The sequence below is a fragment of the Pogoniulus pusillus genome, chromosome 25 (assembly GCF_015220805.1).
Source record: "Pogoniulus pusillus isolate bPogPus1 chromosome 25, bPogPus1.pri, whole genome shotgun sequence".
In the NCBI taxonomy this organism is placed as follows: Eukaryota; Metazoa; Chordata; class Aves; order Piciformes; family Lybiidae; genus Pogoniulus; species Pogoniulus pusillus.
Window position 1 is genome coordinate 18,829,054 of NC_087288.1, and position 20,522 is coordinate 18,849,575.

Genomic DNA, 20,522 nt, shown 5'->3' on the forward strand with positions numbered 1-20,522 from the left:
AGTGCACAAGTTTTTCCCAATGTCCCATATCCTAATAACTCCTAAGAGATTGCAGCTTTCTGCTGCTTTGGGAAGGAGGAGAAATCCCTTCTTGTCTCTGCCCAGACCCCATGAGCCGAGGTGGTGCAGATCAGTCCCTTTTTAGGCAGCCTGCTCCTAATGACAGCCTCTCCCCAGCCTCGGGCCCCTGCCTCCACCTCTTCTTGGGTGTTGAATGTGGAACTGATCACTCCACCATGCTGGACTCGGAGCCTCCTGCCTTGCAGCTGGCAAAACCTGGCATCCAAGAGTCCTTGCAGGCAGGAGAGGAGACAAAGTCATGCTGTGCGCTCCCTGCCCAGCTGCCCAACAGAGTATCCCTGCCTTGGCAGGGGGTGGAGGGCTTTTATTTATCTATTACAAAAAAATCAAATCCCTCTTGGTCCCAAATTTGATGTGGTGCCATTGATCCTAAGGGGTGGAAAATCAAATTCGAGGCCTGCTCCATTGTGGAACAACAGTGGCATCCAGTGGCCACAAAACCTGGCAGAAAATGCAGGAGGAAACGTAAGTGCAAAAAGGACAGCCTCAGAAGAGTGACCCTCCCTACGAGGAGCACATTGAGGTGCTGGAGTGGGTCCAGAGAAGGGCAACAAAGCTTTCGAGGGGTCTGGAGATCAGATCTGCTGAGGAGCAGCTGAGGGGGCTGGGATTTTTTAGTCTGGAGAAGAGGAGGTTGAAGGGAGACCTCACTGCTCTCTGCAGCTCCCTGAAAGGACGTTGGAGTGAGGTGGGGGTTGGTCTCTTCTCCCTAGTAACAAGTGATAGGAGGTGGGGCAACGGCCTCAAGGTTTTCCAGGGGAGGTTTAGGTTGGACCTTACAGGAAGCATCTTGACTAAAAGGACTCTCAAAGACTGGAACAGGCTCCCCAGGGAGGTGATTGAATCCCCATGCATGAAGGTGTTTTGAAGATGCAGAGATATGGTGCTGAGAGACATGGTTTAGCACCAGCTTTGGCAGCGTTAGAGATTGGCTGACCTCCAATGGTCTTGAAGGTCTTTTCCAACCCAAAATGGTTTTATGATGCTGTGATCTTTGAAGTTTTGTGAGCTAGGAGGCCACCAGTTCAGCATCTCCTTAAAGCAGGACAACTCTTATGCTGAGGACTAACTGGGTGACTTCTTTCCTTGAAGGAACTGGCAGCAGAGCGAGCCAAGGCAGTGTCTGTGGAGGGCAAGCTGAAGGAGCAGCTGCTTGCCCAGGAGCGGGAGATCGCAGCGGTGCAGGCACGCATGCAGGCCAGCTACCAGGACCATGTCAGTGAAACCCAGCAGCTCCAGGGCAAGGTGAGCATCATGCTGCACTCTGCAGCTTCTCCTTGGGTTGCTGGGTGGCTTTTTGAGGCAGGTGAGTGCTTGCTTGCAGAAGGCAGAGAACCTTGGAAAGGGCTGAGACTCTGCAGTGCTCCTGGATTGTGGTGCTTGTGCCATGCACGTATGAGCATCCTCGGGGGCTGTCAGCATCGGCAGACACCCTCCCCTGTGTTGCCAGTCTCTCTTCCTCATCACCTGGGTTTCATAGGGAGAGCAAAGAGGCTGGTGGTGGCATTAACCCCTGTTGGGCTTCTCTAGATCCGGAGCCTGCAGGAGCAGCTGGAGAACGGCCCCAACACGCAGCTGGCTCGCCTGCAGCAAGAGAACTCCATCCTGAGAGATGCCCTCAACCAGGCCACCAGCCAGATGGAGAGCAAGTAAGGCTGGGGAAGGGGGGCTAGTGCTGGGGCTGTCATCTGGCAAACCTTGGGGGTGGATATCCATCAGGCTTGATACTGCTTTTCTTGAAGGTGCTTCCACAGACACCTCCAACCAGCTAGAGGTAGAGGAGGGAAAGAAGAAAAGCTCACCAAATTACTTTGGTGGGGCTGCAGGGGAAATAAAGATGAAGAAACACACTTTGTTTTGGGGTCCCCTGTGCTGATGGTAGAGCCACCAGGAAGCAGAGAGAGGGAGAGTGGACCAGAAGGTGCTGTGACACTAACCCCTCCTAGGGAAGCTGACGTTCTCAAACTTCAGAAGACATGCAGCTGGTTCTTTGGTGGGGGTGATGCAGCAGCCAGTGACACCTGCCCAGTGCCTGCAGAAGGAAGAGGAGCTAGACAGAAGAACTTCATCCTTCTTTTCATAGAAGGTCTGGAAGTGGCTGGTGATTAACAGCAGTCAAATAATTACAGAGTGGAGTCCAGCTGCTTAGGGCATTTCCTCTTGTGTCCAGGAACGCAGATCCTCTCCTCCTCTACGTCATGAGAAAGGAATGTCTCCTGGGACTGAAACGCAGCTTTGCAAAAGTGATTTGTCAGCTCTTTCCACCCCCTCCTCCCTGAAGGACCAGGCGTGTCCTAATAAGAGGAGTACACAACCACTGAGATGTTTCAAGCCCTGTGTTAGGCCCACAGGAGGATGCACCTCCCCCCTAGAGATGCTTGAGTGGCCTGCAGGCTAAAATAATCCTGCTTCTGTTGGTGCAGGCAAAACGCTGAGCTGGCCAAGCTACGTCAAGAGTGCAACAAGCTGGTGAAAGAGCTGTCGGAGAAATCAGAGATGCTGCAGCAAGTGGAGCAGCAGAGGAAGAGCTGGGAGATCAAAGCAGCAGCCTCAGAGAAGCAGATGGAGCAGCTGCAGGTCAGGCAGACACCAGCAGACCTGCTGCCCTGGCAGAAATGAGGCAGGTGGCTAAAACCACCTGGGGTCTGTGGCTGTAGGAAGAGCTTGGAGGGAGAGGAGTGATTGGAAACCTGCCCTGCAGACCTCTTAATTTGGATGTTGGAATCATTAAGGTTGGAAAAGATCTATGAGATCATCAAGTCCAACCTTCTACCCAACACCTCCATGGCCAGTAGACCATGTCCCAAAGTGCCACATCTTGTGTTTTGAGCACCTGCAGGAATGGTGACTCCACCTCCTCCCTAGGCAGCATGTTCCAGTGCCTGACCACTCCTGCAGGAGAGAAATTCCTCCGAATATTCAACCTAAACTTCCCCTGGTGCAGCTTAAGGCCATTTTGTCTTGTCTTGTCATTAGCTATTGGGGAGAAGAGGCCAAGACCAGCTTCACTGCAAACCTCCTTTCAGGTAGCTGTAGAGAGCAATAAGGCCTCATCTCAGCCTCCTCTTCTTCAAGCTAAACAATCCTGTCTCCTTCATCCTCCCCTCAACCTGCTTTCCAAACCCCTCATCAGTTTGGTTGTCCTTCTCTCTACCCACTCCCACACCTCAATGTCTTTCTTACACTGGACACAGTATTTGAGGTGCAGTTTACTTCCTCCTTCTAGATCAGTTTGTCATCTGTGAAGGTTTGGAGTCTGGTGTGAAGGTGTACATGGTTGTACCCTGATGGATGCTACCCTTAGGCAGGAGAAGAAGCTCACTGGGTCCCCACCAGCCTTTTTTCACACAGCCATGGGCTCTCTCTCTTTACTCCAGCTGCTTTTAAGCTCATTGCTCTCTCATCTTGATGCAGCGGGCTTGTGGCTTTTTTGGTGCCACCAGGGTGTGGCCAGGCTTAAGGTTTTTAGAGGTGTTTAAAAGACACATTCCAAGTAGAGCCTCTAAGTTGGTGGAGGAGTGGTGGCACAGTGCTGGCAGGCAGGCAGAGGAGGGCATCTTCTGTAGGGTGGCGGGAACTCTCCTGCTGGGATTTGGCTAAGCCAGAGGCTGGGAGCATTGATCCTGGGTACCCCTGACCCTAGTACAAGAGCATTTCTGTCCCCTGGGCTGGCAGGAATGAAGACAGATGTGATGTGGCCCTCCTGCGTGTGCTCTGGTCTCTGAGTTGCTCTTACCTCTTTATGAAGGGGCTGTAGTGATGGAGACCTTTATCTGGTGGAGCCCATAAATAAAACCAAGCCAAAGTGGTTTTGAAGATGTGCTTCTAGAGAAAGGGACCTTCAATACCCTTGCACCTGTGTTTTTGTGCTCCTGAAGATGCAGGTCTCCCTTTTGGTGGGCTGGTCCTTGCCTCTGCTGCTTCTGCAGGCATAGGTGAGCATGAAGCTGGAGCAAAGGCTGAAGCTTCCTTCCTGGCTCATAACACTGTCTCTGAAGCATGCCTGTAGGAGAACCTCTCCAGGGCTGTCAGCTAGCCCACACTAGCTGGGAGACTTCAAAGCCAGTGATGTGGTTAAGGTGCTAGGGTGAACATGCTCCACAGTAACAGCTGAGCTCTAGCTGAGGACACAGGGTCAGAGCCTCCAAAAATGGAGGTCTTTCTCGTGGTGACTCCTGGAAGCACCAGTGCAGGGAGGAGGGGAGTCGCCGCCCTGCCGATGATGGAGCAGCGTGTGGCCACGGCCTCCGGGACACGGTGTAATGGCCACGGTGGGCTTGGGCTGATGGTTGGACTGGATGATCTCTGAGGTCTGTTCCAACAGAATCAGTGCTGTGGCTCTGTGAAACACAGACAAGGCTGCTGGCCTGCTGCCTTCGCTCACCTCTCTGCAAACATTGCCCCGTCTGTGAGGAGGAGGCCTGCAAGGTACCTGTAGAGCTGCTGGTTTGCAGCATACTCCTCTGCCTTCCCCCTTGAAGGGCCTGCCTTGGCCAGGCCTCTTCCTCCCTGCTTTCTAAGATGGAAATGAAAAAAGGAAAGTCTTCCCTGGCCCAAACTGCACAGAAAATGAGCCAGCAGTGTGCCCAGGTGGCCAAGAAGGCCAATGGCTTCCTGGCCTGTATCAAGAATAGTATGGCCAGCAGGACCAGGTAGGTCCTTCTGCCCCTGTACTGCTTAGGCCACACCTTGAGTACTGTGTCCAGTACTGGGCCCCTCAGTTTAAGAAGTTGAGGTGCTTGAACATGTCCAGAGAAGGGCAGCAAGGCTGGGGAGGGGCCTGGAGCACAGCCCTGTGAGGAGAGGCTGAGGGAGCTGGGGGTGTGCAGCCTGGAGAAGAGGAGGCTCAGGGCAGAGCTCATTGCTCTTTACAGCTACCTGAAAGGAGGCTGTAGCCAGGTGGGGTTGGGCTCTTCTAACCCAGGCACCTAGGGACAGAACAAGGGGCCACAGTCTCAAGTTACGCCAGGGCAGGTTCAGGCTGGATGTTAGGAAGAAGTTCTTCACAGGAAGAGTGATTGGCATTGGAATGGGCTGCCCGGGGAGGTGAGGGAGTCACCATCCCTGGAGGTGTTTAAAAGGAGACTGAATGAGGCACTTAGTGCTGTGGTTTGGTTAATTAGAGGGTGGTGGGTGATGGGTTGGACTCGGTGATCTCAAAGGTCTTTTCCAACCTGGTTAACTCTGGGATTCTGTGAAAATCTCTCCACATATGGAAGTGTGTCTGAGTGTCTTTGACCTGCCAAGCACCACAGCAGTACCTCTCCCTGCTGTGGCTCTGTGTTAGGACCAGGGCTTTGGGAGCTGTTGAGAGCAAGCTCTCTGGAGGACATGATGGTGGTGGTCTTGGCCCAGAACCCAGACCTTTGGGTGTTGTCTGCTTCCCGCTTGAGGGCTGGCAAGTGATCATGGAATCACAGAATGGTCTGGGCTGGAGGGATCCTTCAAAAGTCATCCTGTCCAACTCCCCCTGCAGTCAGCAGGGACATCCTCAACTAGATCAGGTTGTCCAGAGTCTATTGAGCCTCACTTTGAATATCTCCAGGGATGGGGCCCCAACCACCTCCCTGGGCAACCTGTTCCAGTGTTCCACTACCCTCTTGCTAAAGAACAATCTGCTCTTCTCTAGTTTGAAGCCATTGGCCCTTGTCCTATCACTGCAGGCCTTTGTAAACAGTCTTCTCCAGCCTGCTTGTAGGTACCCTTCAGGTACTGTAAGATTGTTATAAGGTCTCCCCAGAGCCTCCTCTTCTCCAGAATGAACAACCCCAGCTCCCTCAGCCTCTCCTTGTAGCAGAGGTGCTCCAACCCCCTGACCATTTTTGTGGCCCTCCTCTGGACCCACTCCATCAGGTCCATGTTCTTTATTGAGGGCTCCAGACCTCACATAAAAAGCAAGGATGAAGCAAGATGCTTCTTTGTGCACAGGGGGAGCAGGGAGGAAGGATGACTTAAGTCTCCCCCAAAGCATAGCTTAAACCCAACATTCTGTGGCACAAGCTGCTTTGCCTCGAAGTGGCTGGGGTGCCTGGCACGCTGTGGAACCTTCTCTTCCTGCTGTGCAGGCTTCACAGAGGGAGGTGGAGGCAACGCTGCAGAAGAGGCTGGATGAAGTAAGCGAGGAGCTGCGCAGAACCCAGACCAGCTACAAAAGCTTGTTAGCAGATGCAGAAAAGGCCAAAGGACAGCAGCAGAGCATTGCTGGTGAGGACCTTGTGTGGGTGCAGGGAGAGAGCTGTGGGGCAGCTTTGGAGTTTTCAGGGCTGGGTGCTTGGTGAGACTGGTCGAGGCAGGACAGGTAGACCCAGGGATGATTTAAGCTGCCTGGTGCTGGTGTCAGCAAGACATGGAACTGGTCCATAGCCCCATCCTGGGATGCCATTCTAATGTCTCTCTCTTGTGTTGTCCTGCATCTCTGCCTCTCCTTTCTGTGTCTCCTGAAAGCATTCACAGTCAAGGCTTCTTTGGCCAGAAGTCCTGTTCAGGCAGAGCAGGGTGGAGAGTCTCCTCATTCATTTGCACCTACCTTACCGTGTTTCTCACCCCTTCCTCCAACAGAACTGCAGGCCAAGCTGCTGAGCTCTGAAGCAGAGGTTAAAAGCAGGCTACTGGAGCTGGACAACGTAAAGGGGAAACTCCAGGATGCCAGCTCAGAGAACACAAAGCTCCTGGAGAGGATCAAATCCATCGAAACTCTGCTAGAGGCAGGCCAGACGAGGGAGGCAGAGAAAGACAGAGAATTGCAGGTCACTTGCTGGTTAAATGGGGTGGGATGTGGAAAGGGGATTGCAGCACTCAAGTAGGTGTTTCTGCTCTGTGTTAACTCAGGACCTGTGTTAGATTTGCTCACCAAAGTGCTTTCTCTCTTCTAGGCAGCCAATGAGGCAGAAGTGAAGCAGCTGCAGTCAAGGTGGGTCTAGGTGCATGTGGAAACTGCTGCAGCACCTTCAGCTTGCTGTTCTTGTGCCCCAGCCTTAGAACCTTAGGATCATTTTTGGTTGCAAAAAACCTTTAAGATCATCACATCCAACCATTCTCTAACTGCTGAGGCCCTCAGTGCCACACCTCTCAGTCTCTGACACACCTCCGGGGATGGAGATTCAACCACCTCCCTGGGGAGCCTGTTCCAGTCTTTAGGAATCCTTTCAGGGAAGAAGTTTCTTCTAATATCCAACCTAAACCTCCTCTGGTGCAACTTGAGGCCATTTGCTTTTGCTCTGTCACCTGTTACTAGGAACAGGAGACCATGCCCCACCTCACTCCAGCTTACTTTCGGGGAGTTGTAGAGAGCAATGCCATCTCCACTTAGCCTCCTCTTCTCCAGACCAAACAACCTCAGTTCTCTCAGCTGATCCTCACCAGACCTGTTCTCCAGACCCTTCAAGAGCTCCAACACTTCAATGTCCTTCTTAGAGTGGAGGGCCCCAAAACTGAGGCCAGGACTCCAGGTGTGGCCTCAGCAGTGCTGAGTACAGGGGAATCGCTGCCCTACTCCTGCTGGCAGCGCTATTGCTGATCCAGGCCAGGCTGCTGTTGGCTTTCTTGGCCACTGGGGCACAGGCTGGTGTGGGTGAGAGCTTCCTGCCCTCTCCCTTAGGCAGGCGTGGGCACTGTGAAGCTGGGAAGGTCAATCCTGGCCGACACAGTTGTTTAAATATTAATTATCTCTAGTGCTGGCCCAAATTAACAGCCAGTCTGTTCTGAAGTGGCACTGACAGGCACATGAAGGTTCACTGGCCTGCAGAATAGGAGGTTCTGGTGAGGTAGGTGCTGGTAATGGGATGTTTCTGATCCAGGCTCCTGCTCAAATCTGGGCTAACCTGAGGAGGATGTTTCCAGGTATCTCCAAGGATGGAGAGTCACCACCTCTCTGGTGCCCATTCCATAAAGCTTTCCTGGCCTGTAATGGAAGTTTCCCACGCCATGACTTGTGCCTGTTTCCTCTTGCCTGTGTGGCTGGGCATCCTCTGGGAAGGCTCAGGCTTTGCACTGAGGGGAGGATTTTCAGATGCTGCCCCTGCCAGCCAGCTTCTAGCGTTCCCCTAAAGAAGGGCAGGTGTTTGTTAGCTCTGGGATCCCGGGAGACTTGGCTGGCTCTTGTCAGGGATGTGAAGGGATGGCTCTGGTCTGCTCAAGCCAAGGCTTGCTGCAAGGCAGGTGGTAGCTCTGAGGGTGCGGAGAGGAGCTGCAGGCTCTCGCCTGTTTGCTCAGCAGCCCTGCCCCTTGTTGACAGCTCTCTACCTAGGTGGGACGTGGACGTTGAGACTTAACCTCTGCATCCTGCCCTTCCAGGCTGCAGGAGAAGACAGATAAGCTCTCATCCTTGGAAAGGGAAGCCACAAAGCTGCGGGAGGCAGCGGAGCAGGAGAAGACGAAAAACAACGTACGTGAGTGAGCCAGGCTCAGCTTTTGCTGCTCACATGGTGGTTTTTTCCCTCCGAACTCCAGACCCCTGGGGTTTGAAAGACAGCCCATAGTCAGCTGCTGATGGCTCCCTGGTGTGGCCAGAGGCTTTCCCAGTCCTGCAGAGCACTGGAGATATTGCCTCTTCTGCCAGAGAGCAGGAGCCCTCCTGGCAGGCTGCGCAGCTCCAGCAAGTGAAGGACTGCTTGGGTGGAGGTATCTGTTCCCTCTTCTCTTGGGAGGCTCAGGACCTTGTAAGCCAGGAAGATCCCACCTTGGCAGAGTCAAGGCGATACCTGAGCAGGGGTCCCTCACACCTCCTTGCTCCTCTGCTCCTTATTCTTTTAACTCCAAGTTGGTATCAGTTGTGTGGAGGCATCTTTGCAGCCCTATGCTTGGCTTGTGTCTTCTCCAGGCAGCCCTAAGCATCCTGAGGGCTGCTTCTTGGGAGCTGCTGCCTCAATCCACCTCTGATGTGCTCCCTCAGGACCGTTACCTGAGTGATGTGGTGCATTGGAGCACTGCAAAGGTGGAAGGGAAAGGGGGCATGTGGGCACTGAGATAGAAGACCCTCAACCAAAGCATGAGTAGAGGCTTTAAAATCCTCTGTAGTGCCACCAAGCAGCCTCTGTGGTGATGTGTGGCTTACTGCCCTGTGTGTGGTCTTGGCAGGATCTTCGTAAGAAGAACTGGAAAACAATGGAAGCTTTGAGGGCAACAGAGAAGACATGTGAGGAAAAGCTGCTTGCTGCTGCAAAAGCAAAGGTGAGCCCAGCCTCAGAGCCAGTGCTGATGCTGCTGTTGTAAGGGCAATAAATGTTCAGCCTCCCCAGGCCAGCAGAGGTGCTTGCCCTGGGTTGTGTGTGTCCTGTTAGGAGCAGTGCCTCCCTGCCAGCTTCTCCAAAGTTAGTCTTGAGGGCCATGTACCAGTCGTGTACAGGCCACAGTCAGGGAACTGGGAAGGTGACTGACTTGGGAGGGTCCTCAGGGGCAGCATCTTTCTCTGTTTGCTGCTCTCCCTGTGCCAGCTTGCCCTGCAGGCACTGGAGGGCAGGGCTGTACTGGCAGGCTGGCTGACAGGTGCCCCAGGGCTGCAGCACAGGCCCCTCTGTTCCACTTACAGGAAAAGCTGTCCCAGCAGCTGGATGCTCTCCAGACACGAACCAAGCAGACGCTGCTCTCTGCCCTCCCTGGAGTCACCCTATCCTCACAGCAGGTGAGGGCTTCCTCAGGCCCCCGCAGAGCCTCCACCACATGGGGAAGGACAGATGTCTTACATGTCTGTGTTCTTTCTTGACCTTTTTTGTCCTTCAGACTCAGGATTATGACACGTGGTTACAGGAGTTTAGCAAGGCCTTGGATGCGCTAAAGCAGCGCACGATTCCAGCGGCGGTCCCAGTAAGTGAAAGGGCTGCGGCACGGAGGGGGGAAGGAAGTGCTGAGGGTTGCTCTTTTCCTCATCTCTCTCTCTCCATTCCTTCCTTCTCCTCTCAGGATTCAGCAGCACTTAAATTAAAAGAGGCAGAGGAAGCGCAAAGCACTTTACAAGCAGAATGTGAGCAGTACAGAACTATCCTTGCAGAGACAGTAAGTTGCACCCCTTGGTGCTGTGGTGATCTTCCACTAGAAATAAGTAGTGAGAAGTCTCCTGGCAGCCTGAGCTGCCTATGGGCTCGTGGGGAACATCCACCAGGATGCTGGGGGAGTGCCATGCAGAAGGTTCTTTGCCAGTGAGACAGAGGGAGCAGAAAAACCTGTATTTCTAGAGCTCTTCTTCAGCCCAAGCGTGTTGGAAACATTCCTAGTGGTGGTGGGATGATGGGATGAGGTGGAGCAGGGTGCTTGGACCAGCCTGGGAACTGGGAGCCCCTCCCCAGCCTGCAGCACCTGATTCTGTCACCCATTCTTTGGCCCAAATCCTTGGAGAAGTTTTTGCATGTGCTGGGCTTTCCAGACGGGGGAGGGTTGGAGGAGGTTTGTGCTCAGCCGAGGCTTTGCCAACAGGAAGGGATGCTGCGAGACCTGCAGAAGAGCGTGGAGGAGGAGGAGCAGGTGTGGAAAGCAAAGCTCAGTGCGTCCGAGTCGGAGCTGCAGAAGGTGCGTGTGCGGGGCACTGCTGCCCCTCTGTGGCCTGCAGAGGCTCCCGGGGCTGTGCCGAGGGGCTGTGGCTAGCAGGCAGGTGGTGACCCTATCTCTTCCTATCAGCACTGGCCACTGAGACACAGGGACTTTGCCTTCTCCCCACGGCTTCCCCTCCTGTCACCAAACCTGCTGACAAGAAGCCCAGCTCACACAGGGCCTTAGTCTCTCTCCTCTGCATCCCACCTCTCCACCTGGTGTGTGCCTAGACCCTGCCAGTAGAGGAGGGTTTGTCTCCCTCTTGATGCCCACACCTCATACATTTATAACATTCACAGGATGTCAGGGGTTGGAAGGGACCCAAGGAGATCATCCAGTCCAGCCCCCCTGCCAGAGCAGGACCACACAATCTAAGACAGGTCACACAGGAACACATCCAGACAGGCCTTGGAAGGCTCCAGAGAAAGAGACTCCACAACCTCTCTGGGCAGCCTGTGCCAGGGCTCTGGGACCCTTACAGAAGTTCCCCCTTGAGTTGAGCTGGAACCTCTTTGGCTGCAACTTACACCCATTGCTCCTTGTCCCATCCCAGGGATCAGTGAGCAGAGCCTGTCCCCCGCTCCTGACCCCAGCCCTCAGGTGTTTGGAAACATTTATCCAGTCCCCTCTCAGTCTCCTCTTCACTGAATCAAACAGCCCCAGGGCCCTCAGCCTCTCCTCGCAGGGCAGTGCTCCAACCCCTTCATCATCTTTGTAGCCCTCTCTTGGACTCTTTCCAGCAGATCCCTGTCCCTTTTGACCTGGAGAGCCCAAAACTGAACACAGTGTTCCAAGGGAGGTCTCAGCAGGGCAGAGCAGAGGGGGAGGAGAACCTCCCTCGATCTGCCGGACACGCTGCTCTTAATGCCCCCCGGACCCCTTTGGCCTTCTCGGCGCCGAGGGCACACTGCTGGGGAGTGGTTGCCACCTCCCATCCCAGCTGTGCTGGTTCAAGCCCAGAGTCGCCCTTTGGCTGCAGCGCCCAGAGCCCGGGCTGGGCGGCCCCGGTGGGCACTGGGGAGCACAGCTGCAGGGTTCTGCAGGTCAGGAGAATCTGCTTGCTGGCAAAGTCAGCTTGACCTTGGCCTTCCTTGAGCCTTCGGGAGGGAGCCGAGGTCCGAGCAGGGCTGCGGGGACGTGGGGCAGCTCTCGTACAGGGACGTTTCATGGCTGAGCCCAGCGGCGCCGAGGGCTGGTGCAGGGTTGCTCGGGGGTGACCTGGCGGCTGCTGCCTGCCCGGCGGCAGGGCCTGCCCGAGGGCACCGACGTCTGGCGGCCAGGGCAGGGCCAGAGCAGGGCTGCCTCTGGCTGGAGAGCAGAGGAGCTTCTCCTTCCTCGGGGGCGCCAGCCGTGCCGGCCTCCTCGGACACGAGTCTGGCTTTAAATGCAACCCCCGCGTTTCTTTCGGCTTTGGGAAGCTTGGCTTCTCCTGTGGCAAAGCCCAGGAGCTTCTTTTGGCTTTGGGAAGCTTGGCTTCTCCTGTGGCAAAGCCCAGGAGCTTCTTTTGGCTTTGGGAAGCTTGGCTTGTCCTGTGGCAAAGCCCAGGAGCTTCTTTTGGCTTTGGGAAGCTTGGCTTCTCCTGTGGCAAAGCCCAGGAGCTTCTTTTGGCTTTGGGAAGCTTAGCTTGTCCTGTGGCAAAGCCCAGGAGCCTCTTCTGGCTTTGGGAAGCTTGGCTTCTCCTGTGGCAAAGCCCAGGAACTTCTTGTGGCTTTGGGAAGCTTGGCTTCTCCTGTGGCAAAGCCCAGGAGCTTCTTTTGGCTTTGGGAAGCTTGGCTTCTCCTGTGGCAAAGCCCAGGAGCTTCTTCTGGGTTCGGGAAGCTTGGCTTGTCCTGTGGCAAAGCCCAGGAGCTTCTTTTGGCTTTGGGAAGCTTGGCTTCTCCTGTGGCAAAGCCCAGGAGCTTCTTCTGGCTTTGGGAAGCTTGGCTTCTCCTGTGGCAAAGCCCAGGAGCTTCTTCTGGCTTTGGGAAGCTTGGCTTCTCCTGTGGCAAAGCCCAGGAGCTTCTTTTGGCTTTGGGAAGCTTGGCTTCTCCTGTGGCAAAGCCCAGGAGCTTCTTCTGGGTTCGGGAAGCTTGGCTTGTCCTGTGGCAAAGCCCAGGAGCTTCTTTTGGCTTTGGGAAGCTTGGCTTCTCCTGTGGCAAAGCCCAGGAGCTTCTTCTGGCTTTGGGAAGCTTGGCTTCTCCTGTGGCAAAGCCCAGGAGCTTCTTTTGGCTTTGGGAAGCTTGGCTTCTCCTGTGGCAAAGCCCAGGAACTGCTTGTGGCTTTGGGAAGCTTGGCTTGTAGCAAAGGCCAGGACACCTCCTTGGAAGTCTACCTTGCTGCTGCCAGACCCAGCGTGCTGCCTGCAGGTAACTTGTGCTCAGTCTGCTGTCAGTTCCTCTGGTGTGGAAAGCTGACTGCAGCCAGCTGAAGTCCTGCAGGCAAAAGCTTTTACCTTGCCCCGTGGTTGACAGCCTGGGCTTGTTGGACTTGGAATCCCTGAGAGGAGCAGCTCCGACCCTGCAGGCTGTGAAGCTCTTCTTTGGTGTCAGGTCTCTGCCACACTTGGATGCAGGCTGGAGTGGGAGGGCCTAGGCTGGATTTTGGTTGAACAAAAGGTGCTCTCGGTGTCCACATGAGATGCTGTTCACTGACCTCTGATCTTCTCTGGCGTAGTCGCAGCTCCAGCTGAAATCCCTTGAAGACATGGTGGAGAAGTTGAAAGCAGATCTACAGAGCACAGACCAAGTAAGTTGTTTTAAGTATGGGTGAAGGTCCCCACACAAGTGCCAGATGGATGCCTGCTGTGCCTGAGCTGAGCTGGGACCCATCTCCTGTCTTGCTGTGAGGAAGGCAGGCTTGGACCATGAGACGTTCAGGATTTGTTGGAAGTGGCCTGAAATTGTGCCAGGGGAGGGTTAGGTTGGATGTCAGGAAGAATGTCTTTGCTGCAAGAGTGGTCAGGCCTTGGAACAGGCTGCCCAGGGAGGTGCTGGAGTCACTGGCCCTGGATTCAAGACACCTGTGGATGTGACTCTCTGGGACATGGTTTAATGGCCACAGTGGTGTTGGGTTGATGGTTGGACTCAATGATCTTGAGGTCTTTTCCAGCCTTACCACTTCCATGATCCTAACCAGCCCCCTCTTTCTTTCCTCCCTTTTAATGCAGCTAAAGGAATACACCTCTCTTCTGGAATCACAACTGGAAAATCACTTGGAGACAGCCAGCTCTGAACGCCAGAACTACACAAAGGAAGTTGAAGTTGTAAGTGTGCAGCTGTTACCTTCTTAAAACACTGCCTTCTTCCAAACCTGACTCGCCAGCCTTCCACATTTTGGGGATTTAGGGAGTGCAGTGTGACAAAGCAGGAGAAAGCATGTGGAGGGCTTTGGTGTAGACACCTAAAATTAGAAGATCCACGGCAAGACGATGGGACAGGGAGGTGTGTGTGGAGATGCTCCGTGGTGGCCTGTGGGATTTATGGGGCTGGGGTGAGACAAAGCTGTCTCCCAGCACTCTTTCTGAGCAGGCATCAGCTGGCATGTTAGCAAGTGATGCCATCGTGGCCTCTGGCAGAGATGTTGTGTCATTAAAATGCTTCTGTGGGCCAGAGGGCTCCAAAACCAAGTGCATAAATGGACTTCTTTTTCTTCTTCCCGTTTGCCCTCAACAGTTGAGGCAACTCTTATCAGAGTCCCAGGAGCAGCTGGAGGCAGCAAAGACAGAAACTCAGAAGCAGAGCAAGGAACTGGCCCTGGTAAGGAGGAACCTCTGAAGCTCCCTGCTGCTCTGCCGGGGCCCAGTTTGCAAACTGAGCTGTAGGACTAGCATCCTCCCCATGGGTTCTGGGAGGGGAGGAAGCTGTGTGATGGGCACCAGGCTGATCTGGCTGTCAGAGGGGATATCTGAGGCCTGCTTTTGTCCTTGTGATAGGGGTGGCAAGGAAGGCTTGTGCAAGCTGGGATGTACCAGAAAAACCCAGCTGCCTCTGGGCACTGATTACCCTGACAGCACCCTGGGCCAGGCATTTGGATGCCTTAAGCATCCTTCCATGCATCTTCTCTCCCTCCCTTCCCTTCCATGCATCCTCCTTCCCTTCCCTTCCTGGAAGGGACATTCTCTTCCTGGAGGGCATCCTTCCTTCCTTTCCATCCATCCTCCCTCCCTCCCTTCCCTTCCATGTATCCTCCCTCCCTTCCCTTCCATGTATCCTCCCTCCCTTCCCTTCCATGTATCCTCCCTCCCTTCCCTTCCATGTATCCTCCCTCCCTTCCCTTCCATGTATCCTCCCTCCCTTCCCTTCCATGTATCCTCCCTCCCTTCCCTTCCATGTATCCTCCCTCCCTTCCCTTCCATGCATCCTCCCTCCTTTCCCTTATCTTCCATGCATCTTCCCTTCCACGCATCCTCCCTTCCCTTCCGTTCCATGCATCCTCCCTCCTTTCTTTTCCCTTTCTGGATGGGAGGCCTGAGGCTGTGCAGCCTGTGTGCCAGGGGTTCACTCTGGGAGCAGAAGGATAGGGCTGGGTTTCTGCAGGTAAGCAAGAGAGAGGGCTGGGAGGTCAGGAGAGCAAACAAACCTGCCAGAACCCTGAGGGCTTTTGGTTTTAGAATCATAGAATTGTTTTGGTTGGAAAAGATCTCAGATCACCAAGTCCAACCTTCAACCTAACACCAACATGGCCACTAAACCATGTCCCAAAGTGCCATGTCCACAACTCTGTGCTTTGTGAGAAGCTCAGGAGTTTGGTTTTAAAACCACCTCAGGGAGGTGGTTGAATCCCCATCCCTGGAGGTGTTGAGCACACACAGAGACATGGTGCTGAGGGACACAGTTCAGCAGCAGACTTGGCTAATGGGTGGCCTTGATGACCTCAACATTGTTTTCCAACTGAAACAACTCTTGTGAAAAGCCTCAGATTGCAGGGAGTGTGGGTTCCCTTGGGTCCCTCTGGGTGACTCTTGCTATCCTCACAGACACTGCCAAGGGAACCAGTGCAGCCTCTTGCTCTCAGGGGGATGAGCCTCCTTAGATGGGCAGGTGGTTGTGAGCGTGGGACACAGCTGCCTTCCATTTCTGCTGGCCAAGGCATGCTCTGAGCTTGCAGCCTGACTACTGCTGCTGTACAGGATGGGGCTCTGGTAGACGGAGGTGGTGTTGAAGTAACGTCTGTGAGCGATGGCAAAATGGGACCTAACACCCTGCCTTGATTGCCTTATTGAACACCTCAGGCGTGTTAATGCAAACCTTCAGCAGTGGCTTTAAGGCACTGAGTGATCAGAAGGGAGCAGATGAGGTGTGAGTGTGTGCTCTGCACCCCTAGGAGCTGTCCTGCCTCAGGCTGCGCAGGTTAGGTCCTGCCATCCTGCATCTAGCAGAAACTGAAGTGGTTTTCCAAACATTTCAGCTCGTGTGCAAGGAAAAAAAGGCAAACTTTTGATCTAAAGGTCCTTGGGGGGTCTTGTAACAGCTGCTCTGTGTGTGGATGTGTGTAACTGAGCCAGGCTTGCTGGTCCTCCTTGCAGGTCAGGCAGCAGCTGAGTGAGATGCAGAGCCATGTACAGGATGGAGTGGGGTTAGAAGCTGACCCAAGTGAGCCTGCGCCCCTCGAGGTTAGGGTGGTGAGACTGCTGCCCTCTTGATGCTGCCCTGTAACCACCTCCCTTGTCCTGTCTCACCACCTCTAACTGCATGGGGAGCTGCACCTGGCTTTGCTCAGGGCTCTCCTGGCTGTGTCGTCTCCTGTCCTCTGCGTCGCTGGGGAAGCTGGCCCCACATTCCCACCGGGAGCACATCGCCAGTTGGCTTTTGCCAGGCTGTTCCCCTTGGCAGCCCTTACCACGGGGGCTGGCAGGATTTTGGGGGAGGCAGGCAGGGGGTGCTGTGAGCCCTTTGGGCCAAAACTGCTGCTTGATTAACGCCCTATTGAGTTTCAGGTCTTGTACCTGCTCAGAGGGACATCTCCAGAGAGCCATGCTGGGATCCCCTTCCAGGTGGTGGGGATTGGGATTAGAGAGGCTCTTTAAATCATGCTGGAGCTGGACAGTGAGTGCTGCCATGAGCCTGGCCTTTGGCCTTCTCCTTAAATCCCCTTAAGTGTGGAACCTTCTCCTGGACATTGGGACCTGCTGGGCATGTCTCTGACTGTGGGGTGCCTCTTTGCCCAGCTCCCAGGTGGCTCTGGTACCTCTTGCTCTTTGGTACCACGGGGAAAAGCTTCAGTTTTCGTTTCTTCTGCTTTGCTCACCTCTCTCAACACTGTCCCTGCTAGCTCATCTCCTAGGTCTTCTTTTCTTTTTTTTAATGATGATTGTTTTTCTTCTCATTGTCTTTCTGGGTGTTTTCCCCTTTTGTCAACCCAGTTAAAAACCCAGCTGGAGCAAAATGAAACGCTGGTGGAGAAGGAGCAAGTGCTGCGGCAAAAGCTGTCACTGGAGCTGGAGGAGGTAGGTGCAGGCAAGGAGGACTCGAGGGCTTTGCAAAGCCTGCAGGAGTTCTTGGTTGCTAATAAAGCCCAAGAAATTCATTTGAAGAAATTAAGTTGAAGGGCTTCCCCCTCTCTGCCTGCATCTTGGGCATCACCGTGTTCTGCTAAAGCCAGCTGCCATTGGTGGCTGCTGGAGCTGCCCCTTTCCAGCCTCACCATGGTTTAAGATGGGAAGCTCCTGAGGAAACTCTTTACTGGGAGGTTGTTGGAGCGCTAGACCAGGCTGCCCAGAGAGGCTGTGGAGTCTCCTAGTCTTTCAAATCCCATCTGGATGTGTTCCTGTATGGCCTGGGTGGTCCTGCTTTGGCAGGGGGTTGGACTCGGTGATCTCCAGAGGTCACTTCCAACCCCTGCCATTCTGTGATTCTTTCCCTGGAGGGGCTTTAGCTGGGTTTCATGCTGCCGTTGGCAAGAAGTGTCCTCTTCCCAGTGGAAAGTGGATCAGCAAAAGCAATGTGTTGAGAACTGTCTGACTGTCTCACCAGCAGCAGACCCACTGGAGAGCAGGAACTGTACAGGGCAGGGTGCAGGAGGTACCTGCCACCAATAGCTCTTGTGCTTATCAAAGTTTGTGTGTCCCCTTCCAGGCCCAGAGGTCAGCCTGCAGTTTGCAAGCAGAACTGGAAAAGCTGAGACTGTCTGAAAATGCAGCAGCTTCACACACAGAAGAGGCCCAGCTTCTCAAGGTGGTTTGGTTGCCCTGTTCTCTTGTGTTTCTTGTTCAGCTCAGACAGCAAAAGCCATGTTGTGGATGCCCCTTCCCTGGAAGTGTTCAAGGCCAAGTTGGATGAGGCCTTGAGCAACCTGCTCTAGTGGAAGGTGTCCTTGCCCATGGTGTGGGGGTTGAAACCAGATGATCTCTAAGATCCTTTCCAACCCAAACCATTCTATAAATGTATTGTTCCTGGGGATGGTGGGGCAAGGTATGCTTCCTCTGCAGGTAGCTCCTTGCCCAGGACTGGCTGTGGGCTCCAACATGGCTCAGGACATGGCTGAAGGACAGCAGGGTGCAAGCCACAGCCGCTCCATGCATGTTGGCCAAGATAAGGGTGATGATCTGAGCAGATGCTTGGCTTTGCATGGGAACCATTCTGCTCCACTGAGTTTGTCTCAGCCTGTGGCATCTTCAAGCAGCCAGAGGGAGCTGTAGCTGGTGGGGTGATGCCTGGTCCCTCCAGTGGTGGGGTGATGCCTGGTGCCTCCAGCTTCTCTGGCTTGTGGCCACCAGGGCAGCTCAGTGCAGACCTGAGGTGTTTTGGAGTGGGGAAAGGTCACCAAATGGCAAAGAGAAGCTCAGGTAGATCTTTTGACTCCCATGTAGGAAAGACTTGAAAAAGAAAAGAAATTAACAAAGGACCTGGGCCAGGCAGCGACCAAGTTACAGGAGCTGTGGAAGGCGGCACAGGACCAACTGGCCAAAGAGAGAGAAACAGTCAGGAAGTTGAAAGCGAAGCTTCAGGAAACGGTAGGTGTGGTGGCTGTGGCCATCTCTCGCTCCTCAATGCCAGCAGAGGCTGGGGGGGGGGCAAAGCTTGTGGTTTCAAACCAGAGCTAAGGTGGCACCTGCTGCCAGAAACCATCTGGTTGGCTTGCGGGGACACCTGGGAGCACACCAGATTGGTGCACCTGTGAAATGCCTGAGCTGCCACGAGGGTAAGACTTAGAGACCCAACTGAGTAACCCACCTTGGTCTTCCTTTGTGTTTTCATTTTTCTCTTTCTCCAGGAGGAAGAGGACAGCTCAAAGGAAGGGACTTCAGTTTGATGAGTCTGTGGCCTAGACCTTACTGTTCAACTTACCAAAATGCCTTACACATTCCTCAAGATAAGCAAATATACTCTGAATTTACTGTAGAGAAAAGGTACAAGCCATTAGTCACCCAAAGCCTACTTTTGAAACTTTAAACAGCCCACCCTCAAACCCCCACCCCCCAAAACCAGCAACCCTCCCTGCAGTGGGGGCTGTGTTGGTCAGAAAGTCTTCATCCCGTTTTGTACAACCCTTGGTCTCCTGGGGCGCTGCTCCTGGCTTCACCTTCCTGTCCGTGGCAGAAGCTGTGGCGGTGTGGAAAGGGAAGCCCTGTGTTTGTACATCAGCTGGTGCAATTTTGTGTTATTATTATTACTGGGGTGTTCCTGGAGTGAAAGGAGGTGTGAAAGTGAAGGCCAGCCATGGAAGGAGGCCTCTCTTTGATGAGTGGCTCTTGGCATGTAGCCTTTGGGTCTGTTTCTGGGTGGTGATGAGATTAAAGTGATGTACTGAAAAGCGCTTGTCCTTGCTTGCTTTTTTCTGGTGATTATTACTCTTTTGGTTTTTGTCCTGAGGTTTTTGCAGGCAAAGGAGATCTTTGGGGTCACTGAAGAAAGGACCCTGCAGATCCTGGAAATACTTGAACAGGTTGTCCAGAGAAAGTTGTGGAGACACCAGGCATAGAAGTGTTCAGAGGCCAGGCTGAATGTGTCTTTGAGTAAGCTGGTCGAGCAGGAGGTGTCACTGGCCATGAGCTATCCTTGCCCATGGGTTGGAACTTGATGATCTGTAAGATCCCTTCTAAGCCAGACCATTGCCTGATTCTGTGTTCTCCTCACTGCTCACTGTGCCACTCTGTTGGGTTGGGCTTTGGGTTTTGTTTCATCCAATATAAGCATAGGAGAAGGACTTTCAAACAGATTTAGGTTGGATGTTAGGAACAAGTTCTGCACCATGAGGGTGGTGGAACACTGGAGCAGGTTACTCAGGGTGATTGAGGCCCCATCCCTGGAGGTATTCAGGGTGAGGCTTGACAGGGCTCTGGGCAACCTGATCTAGCTGGGGACATCCCTGCTGACTGCAGAGGGCGTTGGACTGGCTGACTTTGGAGGTCCCTTCTGTGAGTTTTCCTTTCAGCCCCATGTTCTTCTCATGTGGTTCCAGCTCAGGCCTGGCACAGGAAATGCCACCCATGCCCACTGTGGTAGCAGGGACATGGTGGCAGCCAGGGCAGAGTGGGGACTGGCAGCTCCTGTCATGGGGTCATAGCATGGGGACAGAATGTGGGACTGTCCTTTCTGCTTTCCCAAGCCTCAGCACTCCTGTGATTTTTGTCCCTGCAAGTGGTAGTGGTATCGTGGTAGTGCTCCCAGGCTCTCTCTGCTCCTCCCCTCTCGTGGCTTTGCTTTTTAAGTTTTTTTTTCCTTCCTCCCCCTTTTTTTTCCTTTTCCTTTCCTGTTTTCTTATTCTTTCTTCCTTTTTTCCTCATCTTTTTCCTATTTGCCCTCTTTCTTTCTTTCTCTTGTTTTATCAAGCTGGGTTCTTAGCACATGGCAGACACCGTGTCACACCTTGGTGCCCGTTTCCCCATCATAGAGTTGCTGAGCCTGGTACTGACATCAAGGTTTGAGAGGTGCAAAAAATGCTTCCCAAAGTGTTCAGTCCCTTTGGGCTGTGCAGAGAGCCAAGGGGGGGACTGGGGCTGG

The 20,522-nt window shown here is 53.9% G+C and overlaps 1 protein-coding gene across 3 annotated transcripts in view; it reads left to right on the forward strand.

Moving 5' to 3' along the window:
- The window catches only part of RRBP1 (ribosome binding protein 1), a 34,196-nt gene extending 14,864 nt beyond the window's left edge, over positions 1-19,332 (forward strand). For 2 of the 3 annotated variants that reach the window (XM_064164633.1, XM_064164632.1), the window contains 20 exons: positions 1,174-1,326; positions 1,612-1,730; positions 2,505-2,658; positions 6,147-6,285; positions 6,640-6,827; positions 6,954-6,991; positions 8,374-8,464; positions 9,157-9,249; positions 9,608-9,700; positions 9,799-9,882; positions 9,979-10,071; positions 10,489-10,581; positions 13,255-13,326; positions 13,748-13,843; positions 14,253-14,336; positions 16,106-16,192; positions 16,943-17,026; positions 17,655-17,753; positions 18,389-18,532; positions 18,793-19,332. In XM_064164633.1, coding sequence (XP_064020703.1) covers positions 1,174-1,326; positions 1,612-1,730; positions 2,505-2,658; positions 6,147-6,285; positions 6,640-6,827; positions 6,954-6,991; positions 8,374-8,464; positions 9,157-9,249; positions 9,608-9,700; positions 9,799-9,882; positions 9,979-10,071; positions 10,489-10,581; positions 13,255-13,326; positions 13,748-13,843; positions 14,253-14,336; positions 16,106-16,192; positions 16,943-17,026; positions 17,655-17,753; positions 18,389-18,532; positions 18,793-18,831 — 2,043 coding nt within the window. In that variant the 3' untranslated portion in view covers positions 18,832-19,332. The remainder of the gene's footprint in view (positions 1-1,173; positions 1,327-1,611; positions 1,731-2,504; positions 2,659-6,146; positions 6,286-6,639; positions 6,828-6,953; positions 6,992-8,373; positions 8,465-9,156; positions 9,250-9,607; positions 9,701-9,798; positions 9,883-9,978; positions 10,072-10,488; positions 10,582-13,254; positions 13,327-13,747; positions 13,844-14,252; positions 14,337-16,105; positions 16,193-16,942; positions 17,027-17,654; positions 17,754-18,388; positions 18,533-18,792) is intronic. The other variant, XM_064164634.1, reaches the window with a different exon arrangement.
- Positions 19,333-20,522: the final 1,190 nt, after the last annotated feature.